This window comes from Cyphomyrmex costatus, unplaced genomic scaffold (assembly GCF_001594065.2).
Source record: "Cyphomyrmex costatus isolate MS0001 unplaced genomic scaffold, Ccosl1.0 scaffold143, whole genome shotgun sequence".
Classification (NCBI taxonomy): Eukaryota; Metazoa; Arthropoda; class Insecta; order Hymenoptera; family Formicidae; genus Cyphomyrmex; species Cyphomyrmex costatus.
In genome coordinates, this window is record NW_017275424.1 from 109,700 (window position 1) to 118,010 (window position 8,311).

An 8,311-nucleotide genomic window follows, 5' to 3' on the forward strand; every position below is an offset into this window, starting at 1 on the left:
GAAAGCCTAATTTGATATGATCGTGTAAAAATTCAAGCGGCAAAATTCTCTATGTTTTGCGGCACACTATTTCTCAATCTCCATATATGCCTCATACTTACTCGCACTTAAACCGAATGCATGTATGCATGTGTGCGCACGCGGCTATATGTGTAGGTGTGTGAGGTCATCAGTGAAACGGTAGATATCACGTCAGCCGGTTGGCGTGTAACCGGTACTCAAATCGCATTAAGGCGGTAACGATTGCACTTGGTTCGCCAGGGTCAAGCGTAGAACCTTCGTCACTTTCAGCTTTGCTGGTTATCTCTTACATTTACTCTTACCGTCGAGCAGCTTTTTCCAGAGGTCGAACTGCTCGCTGTACTTAACCATGTGTATACTAATGCCACGTTGGATATTGCAGGCCGTATATTGTATCCGTTTATTCAGAAATTCGTTGACGTGCGAGCGCCTGATGCCGAGTCTGTGCGCAACGATGCCCGTCGTGAATACATCCTCGAGCTTTAGATATGTCTGGTCTAAAGCAGCATCGTACAAACGACGCACCGTATCGCTCGACAACAGGTATGCCGGACCAGTGGTGAAGTCTGGAAACACAGACTGCTGGAACTGTGCCTGTGATACAAAGTACTTGCTCTTGCGGTTCCGGATTGGCTTCCACTTTCTAGCCAGTCGGCCAAATATCACGTTACGATCTTTCACGTGCTTATACACGAACGCTAACAATCGCGGCACATTAATGAACATATCATCATCGGTTTTTAGCAGATACTTCACTTTAGAACAATAGGTGTCTACCCATTCCAATGTCGAAATGGTTTTGAGAGTGAGATTCGAATAGGAGTCAAGGAAACGACCGCGTATCACGTCCTTGTACATGTTTTGCTCTTTATGCAGGATCGTCTCCACTCTTGGATCAAGAGTGGTACCAAGCATGAAGAGCACGCTCATATCGCTACGCTGGCCAAAGTGTCCCCAGGTCTGCCGAATTGCCGTTCGAGCCTCTAGATGAGTTGGTGCGGACATTACTATCATCACTAAATCCATGCCCTTGCCAAGATTCGGGCAGCGTTCAGGGATTGATACGATATGTCCGGTCTCGTATATGGCGCGTGCCGAATCGTTACGAACTACAATCGGTGCTGACTTAGTCACGTTGGTAACTCTTGCCATCTCAAGCTTCTCGTTCATCCTCTGCTTCGAGCTGACCAACGTGCTCACGGAAGACAACGAGGACAAAGACTGTACGCTGGAGGACGTTGACAACGTAGTGAAAATCGAGGAACTATTGCTAGAGTTATGCACTATATATGGGCTTAGAGACATGCTGTCTGAGCTAGAGTTTTTGGATTGGCTGAGATTCGTATGAACGTGAAGGCCATCTTGGTATGCAGAATAATCTGAAATTCATTAATTCTGGATAATGATTAACTAATAAAAAAAATGTACTAAAATATTGAAAAACATTAATCATTGATAATGTTTTTAAGGCTTTCACAGGTATTGTCTTCAAAAATACCAGAAAGTTTATGGGTTAGTACTGAGCGTACTGATATCAGTACATTCCTCGTCCTGATGAAGTGAACAGAAAGGTTCACAAAACTTGGTAGCAATTAATGAATAAAAACATAGCAATAACCCACAAATCTTCTGGTATCTTTGTTGAGCATTAATCATTATTTTGGCTTTATAAAATGTTAAAAAATATTAATCATTAATTTAAACAAAATTTTTTAACAGCATCTTTATTTTACAAAAGACAAAAGAAAATATTAAAAAATTGGAATTTGTAAATAAATAAATTAATCAACAAACAGAAATTAATCAACAAATAGATATTTGCTTCTTAACTTAGTCTTTTTTTTTTTTTTTATTATCAAATATATTGTTCCTTTAAAATAGCATCTTTAATCATTTCTTCTAGTTAAAAACAGTCATGTGAAGAATTATGCTTACTGGTGTTTCGTGTTAAGCTGTACTGGTGAACATCATACACGGCGGTGCGGTAATACGCGTAGAAGGTCAGGCCGACCAGTGCGAGGATAAGGGTCTGTAGAAAACGACTCCTGAGATGCAGATAGTGGAACATGACGAATACTTGCTCTGGTTACTCTTCTCTCTCTTTTCCTTCTCTTTTTTTTCACAACGTGAAATCACCTACAAAGACTATATCATCGTGTATGTTGTGGACCGAACGACCTCCCGGCCGCCGTCACTTCCTCGTAGACTCCACTGTGGATCGGAGTACTACTACCGGCCACCATACGACCGATTATTCCCATACTGCGCGCTAGGCCCCACTCGCCATCCGTTTCACTTTACGCCTGTTGTCCGCCTGTTCCCTCACCCGAAACGGAGGGGACAGAGGAGAACTGCAGTTGACTCTAGCCTAGCACCAATCCGTTACGCATCGTTTTCAAGAGGACAGTCACATCACAAGATATATATTATTACGCACTTCATCATCAACGACAGTGCCGAAGAGAGATCCACTGGATCTACTACCGTCTTCAGCGGGTGCAATGAAAGCAGGTGTCGTGATGGGCCCCACATTCCACACCCTACCGCGATCACCGTTGCTATCATGCACGATGGTAGGGTAGGACGTTATACTTGTATTCATTACCGTCAGATGGGACGATATGCCTTTTGTCATTATGGCAAGTATACATAACTCCGGATCTACAATACGTGTTTGCCTTAAGTCGTAAGTAGAGTCCTATATATAAAGAGAAGCGACATTGATGTCCGAGTTTCTGATTGGCAGTCTGATATATATTCTGATTGGATTCCCCTCTTAAGTAAAGCAGCCATATTGTGACCGCAGCTGATTACATAAAACTGATACATGTGATTCAGTCCGAGTGTTCATACTGGTCGGACGTGTTTTTCAGCACCTCGATTAATATTTTTCAAAAATATACCTTCCAACAAGCGACACAAATGACACAGAGAATCACTACAGCCCTGTTGTTCACATCGGAGTACTGAATTGGAGGTTAGAGTATGTTTATGTTTACGACACTGAGCGGTCGGAACATGCCGAAGTAGGGAGTGATGGTAGGGATCCGATCTGGTGGTGGGGGTTCAATGTCGCTTCTCTTTATACATATATAGGACTCTAGTCGTAAGAAATCAACTAATTACGGTCAAATTTAAGGAGAATAAAGGTACATTTTCACGATGTTGCTCGATGCTCGTTTTCTGCGATGTAATGATGTCATGTAAGTCGCTAGCGACGTGAAATGTAGTTCGATTTTTCCAGACTCTCTACTTCTAGGGACTCTAGATTTTTCCAACTATACAAGCGACATTAGTGAGCGATAAAGATTTGAACAATGGATAACAAAATGGTAAGTATAATAATATTGTTGATGAATTATTATATCTTATATTATTATTATGTCTTTAACATTATGTCTTGTTTTACATGTATATACAAATCTGTTATTTTTAATCATATAAATTATATCAAGAATATTTTATGTAACGTACGCAAAAAGCATCGAAATAAATAAATTGTTAAAATAAATTGTAAAATAAATAATATTGTTATATAAGATACTTTCTAAAATATTTTTTGTAGTATTGTGTTCAAACGTGTGGATTATGTGAAACCATATGTGATGAGGACGAAGTACCCACACATGAGTGTCTTCAAGGATATTCTAATTTCATTACAGATGATAATTTGTACTTTTACCCTCTATTAGGTAGTTTATATATATATATATTTTTTTTAGTTAATTACAAAAATTATTAAATCTGTTGTCTAATAATATTTTTAGAGGATGGTAAAACTATTGTTAAAAGAAGCTTGATACAGGGCGCTGAAACAATAGCATCTGTACCTTTTCATGGTGATAATCAAGGTCAGATAAATATATATTCTTAAAGTTTTAAAACATTAAATTGACTTATTTTACAATTTTAATGTGTATAAATTAAATTATCTAATTATAATTTTTTCATATAGTGTTTTTGTTCTTATAATAAAGTCATCAATGTCAATGACAGTTATTTACAGTTGTTTACTGTCCTTGAATAAAATATACTTTAAACAATTTGACTCGTTAGATCTTCTTATTATACACATTTTTAATTAAATGAGGAGTTATACATATTATGTTTGTATACATTTCATTTTTTGTTTCAGAGAATATTCGATCCATTAATAATAATAAAGATTCCAATCAAAAGAACGCAAAAGTAAAACTGTCACCTGAAGAGGAGAAGATGCTAATATTAGAAGTCCAATGCAGAGAACCACTATGGAATTTTAGATTACCTCTCATTCAAAGGAATTGCAGAATTACAAGAGCTTTGTGGGAAGAAGTTTCTAAAGCTCTTAATGGTTATATAAATGTCTTATTTATAAAATATATTATTTAAAAAAAAACAAATGAACAATAGTACAGGACTCTTAGGCTAATTCTACAATGTGCTTTTTGTTTCCTGTTTCTTGCTGTTTGTCTTCGTTTGTCTCTTGCCTTTTTGATCAAGAAGACAAGAGACAAACAACAAGAAAAAGGAAACAAAAAGCACATTGTAGAATTGGCCTTAGTATTCAAAAACAAAACAAGGAAGTGTATGGCAATAACAGTCAAACGAACTTATTTAAAATATTATTTTTGTATAAAATAAATTAAAAAAAAAACATGATTGGCCAAAAACAAAAAAGATGTTACGTATGATATTATGATATTAGATACATGTTTCGTCTACTAGATTGATTCATCCTCAGATATAATAAAAATGTTTTACACCAATTTTCATGTATAAAACTATGACCGCAAAAAAATTATTTAAAAAATATATTAAAACAGAATAAATAATATAAATAAGGCCCAATAAGTATAAAACAATATGAATAATAAAAAGGGCAATGAGCCAAATACAAAACGCTAGAGCAAATATATAAAATTAAGTATAATATAATATTAAAAAATTAGTACAAACGTTTCGAACCCGATCGGGTCATCTTCAGTGTGACAAACATAAATAAATTATAAAATTTCTGTATCGCTAATCATAATGTCAGGATATTGTTCGCATATTAAAATCGTAGTCCATCTTGTAAAAGTTAATCCAATAAAGTAAATTCAATCTAATAAAATTTATATAATTTATCATAAGAATCTTAAATAGCATGTTAAACAAGTGTTAAAAGATAGTTACCTTATTAAAAATTGTGTAATAAATAATGTCAATAATGTACAAATCCATAATGTGAAAATTGTAATGTCGTCAATGATAAAATTCAGATATAATCCAATTTACAGCATTGTCTACTTATTATGTTCATGTCGAGAAACGTAATGACGAAATAAATTCTTTATAAGAGGCAAAAACCAACTGAAAACAGTCTAAGAGGTAGAGAAGGACTGCATCATGTTTGTGTACATATCGGGCAATGACTCCGTGTCGTTTTGTTTATTAATGCCATGTGTCTGTTTTTTAATATAAACCATCTCGGATATCAACCTCTTTTTGTAGGAAGGTTCCACATCTAATACTTCCACATTATTCCAATTAAAATTATGATTATTGTCTATTCGATGATTAGTAACAACCGATGGAAACTGATTTATTAATATCCGAGATGTGTTCATTAAGTCTAGTTTTCAATTGCCTCTTAGTCTTGCCCTTTTTATTATTCATATTGTTTTAAAACAGAATGTTTTTACAGGGAAATTAAGTGCAGCTGGATGTAAAAGCAAGTTCAAGAATTTTCACGACACATATAGAAGACTTGTGAACGCTGAGAAACTACCAAGTGGATCTGCTTCAAAAAGCAACATAAGCAAATGGAAACATTATAAAAGTATGGAATTCCTTCGTAATAGCTGCTTACAGAAAAGGTTAATAATGCACCTGCATAATTTATTATTTTTAATAGTAGAAAATTATTTTTGTATTAATTTTTTTATATAAAATAATAAATTTTATTTCTTTACAGTACAATTTCTAATATTAACGATGGAGACAGCAGCAGTATTACCGAGAATGATAATGAATTAGATTATCAAGATGAGGATATGTTAGCAATTACTAATAATGAAGATAGTCAAGATACGAGTAGATTAGGAGGTATTAAATAATTTATTTAATTAATTTATTTAATTATCACATTTTATTTTAAATGTTGAAATTAGAAGAAAATGATTTTAAAATTTTTTTTTCAAGATCATATAAGAAAGAGAAGGCGAACGGAGTCACAAAACAGCCACTTAGAACGTATAGCAGATGCTTTATGCCAACCACCTCCTAACATTGTTCTTCCACCACCACCCTCTCAAGAAGACCATATAGATGCGTTCTTAAAATTATTTGGCCATAACTTAAGAAAGTTATCGCCAGAAAAACAAGATGAATGGATGCAACGATATTTAAATATGTCTTACGAAATGTTAAAAAAAAACTAAAGATATTAATGATTATTATTAAAGATATTAATGAATATTAAAATGTTTTTTTTTTACTTTTTATACTATTTAATATAAATTAACTTAACAAAAATTTTGTTACTTTAAATTAAACTTAGTTTTTATTTAAATTATGGAGATAATAAAGCGTGAAAATATATTTTATTTAATATTAAACACAAAATTTATTAAAATGTTGAAATTATATACAAAATACAATATAAAAGTTATAAAATAAAGAAATATTTATTCCTTTGTCCATAGTTAATCAGCAGTGTTGAAATTGCCAAGGTATCGCTCCCTCGCTATTAAAATATTCACAAAAATCCTCTCGAATTCTTGCAGCTTTCCGAGTACTGTTATTTGTACTACACCTTCTTATATCTCGAAAAGCAGAATTAATGTCTATATTTCTCCTCCAAGAACCTTCTATTAAACCATCGCAACCATCTCGATCAACCATGTTTTCAGTGATATATTCATTGACTCCAATATCTTGTATACGAATATAATTATGAAGACACACAATGGTTTGTACAATTTTCATTGCTGTTTCAATTGAACAATTTATTGGTCTTCTTAAAATTCTCCATTGACTTGATAAAATGCCAAAAGCATTTTCAATGGTACTCCTTGCTCGACTAAGACGATAATTGTAAATAATTTTGTCCTGATTCAAACCTTGTTTCCCTGGGAAAGGCCTCATTAAATACTCAGTAAGTGGAAAAGCTTCATCTCCAACTAGCACGTAAGGCATAGAGTTTCCTTCGAAATAAAATGATTTTGGATCAGGTACATTCATTTCATTGGTTCTGAATTTTTGGCCAAGAAAGGAGTCTCTAAATATTCCACCATCGCCGCGACGTCCATAGGCTCCAATATCCACAAAAGTAAAAATATATTTTGCATCACAAACAGCAAGCAAAACAAAACTATGACTGTTTTTATAATTAAAATATGATGATCCTGCATTTTCAGGACACTGAAAAAAATAATATAGTGATTATTTTAAAAATAAAAGTCGTCTAAAAATAAAAATCTATTTTAAATTTTTTCAGTAACTTACTTGAATAACAACATGTTTACCATCAATAGCTCCTATACAATGGTTGAAATTCCATATCTCTTCAAATTCTTTAGAAATATTTAACCATTTCTCTTTTGTAAAAGGATATGGAAGAACATGTTTAGAAAGAACAGACCACAATGCATCACAAGTTTCTGAAATAATATTGCTAACTGTGGTTAATTCGAAGAGATATTGATAGCTCATGGAAGTCATTGAATCTCCAGAAGCAAGAAACCTATAATAGGAAATGTTTATAACAAATATTTTAAGTATAAATAACATACTCTAACTTTATTTTTTATTTATTATGTTTTTAACTTACCTTAATGTCATGCATAATCTTTCACTGGCAGATATTGGTTCTTGATGAATTAATACTTGTTTTGTGATTAAAGGTGCTACTTTGCATAATAACTCTTCAAGTTGAATTGAATTCATACGAAAGTAATTTCTAAATGTACTTATTTGCTGTGAAACTGTTGGTAAAATTGCATTATCAAATCCATGTTTGCATCTCATTTGAAACAATGGATTAATCCAAAACCGTTTTCTAGTATAAGGTCGATCCTTTTTTTCTACCAAATCAAAAATAACTGCCGATATCGCTAATCTTCTTCTCCTTTCTCTGATATTATAATTATTTATAATTTTTGCACATTCCGTTATCCAATTATAACATTTTTCTGATTGTGACATTGTGTGATTATATTTATTTTGGAGCAACTGTCATAGAATTCCTCATCTGACACTACTACATTTAAATCGCGTCGCTGGAAAACCCTTTTCATGTTTAAAGTTAGTCGCTAGTAGAGTCCTA

At 33.3% G+C, this 8,311-nt stretch overlaps 3 protein-coding genes across 3 annotated transcripts; 1 reads left to right on the forward strand and 2 right to left on the reverse strand.

The window, feature by feature from the left end:
- Window positions 1-300: 300 nt before the first annotated feature.
- Window positions 301-2,107, reverse strand: LOC108783186 (beta-1,3-galactosyltransferase 5). Its single transcript, XM_018551685.1, has 2 exons — window positions 1,957-2,107; window positions 301-1,400 (listed from the first exon to the last, which is right to left on the reverse strand). Exons 1-2 carry the CDS (start codon window positions 2,087-2,089, stop codon window positions 301-303), a joined length of 1,233 nt encoding a protein of 410 aa, XP_018407187.1. The 5' UTR covers window positions 2,090-2,107.
- A 1,199-nt stretch (window positions 2,108-3,306) lies between these two features.
- Window positions 3,307-6,693, forward strand: LOC108783153 (uncharacterized). The gene is made up of 8 exons (XM_018551646.1): window positions 3,307-3,353; window positions 3,587-3,713; window positions 3,789-3,872; window positions 4,157-4,354; window positions 5,690-5,861; window positions 5,960-6,090; window positions 6,187-6,379; window positions 6,690-6,693. Exons 1-8 carry the CDS (start codon window positions 3,339-3,341, stop codon window positions 6,691-6,693), a joined length of 924 nt encoding a protein of 307 aa, XP_018407148.1. The 5' UTR covers window positions 3,307-3,338.
- On the reverse strand, window positions 6,684-8,190 carry LOC108783155 (putative nuclease HARBI1). Its single transcript, XM_018551647.1, has 3 exons — window positions 7,817-8,190; window positions 7,492-7,729; window positions 6,684-7,407 (listed from the first exon to the last, which is right to left on the reverse strand). The coding sequence occupies exons 1-3, from the start codon at window positions 8,188-8,190 to the stop codon at window positions 6,694-6,696; spliced, it is 1,326 nt and encodes a 441-aa protein (XP_018407149.1). The 3' UTR covers window positions 6,684-6,693.
- Between the last annotated feature and the right edge of the window lie 121 nt (window positions 8,191-8,311).

Coding starts and splice junctions, on each gene's coding strand:
- LOC108783186 (XM_018551685.1), bottom strand. CDS start 2,089: ATGTTCCACTATCTGCATCTCAGGAGTCGTTTTCTACAGACCCTTATC. Junction 1,401..1,956: donor CAGCTTAACACGAAACACCA/GTAAGCATAATT, acceptor AATGAATTTCAG/ATTATTCTGCATACCAAGAT.
- LOC108783155 (XM_018551647.1), bottom strand. CDS start 8,190: ATGTCACAATCAGAAAAATGTTATAATTGGATAACGGAATGTGCAAAA. Junction 7,730..7,816: donor AGATTATGCATGACATTAAG/GTAAGTTAAAAA, acceptor TTCCTATTATAG/GTTTCTTGCTTCTGGAGATT. Junction 7,408..7,491: donor GTAAACATGTTGTTATTCAA/GTAAGTTACTGA, acceptor TATTTTTTTCAG/TGTCCTGAAAATGCAGGATC.
- LOC108783153 (XM_018551646.1), top strand. Junction 4,355..5,689: donor AGTTTCTAAAGCTCTTAATG/GTTATATAAATG, acceptor ATGTTTTTACAG/GGAAATTAAGTGCAGCTGGA. Junction 6,091..6,186: donor AGATACGAGTAGATTAGGAG/GTATTAAATAAT, acceptor TTTTTTTTCAAG/ATCATATAAGAAAGAGAAGG.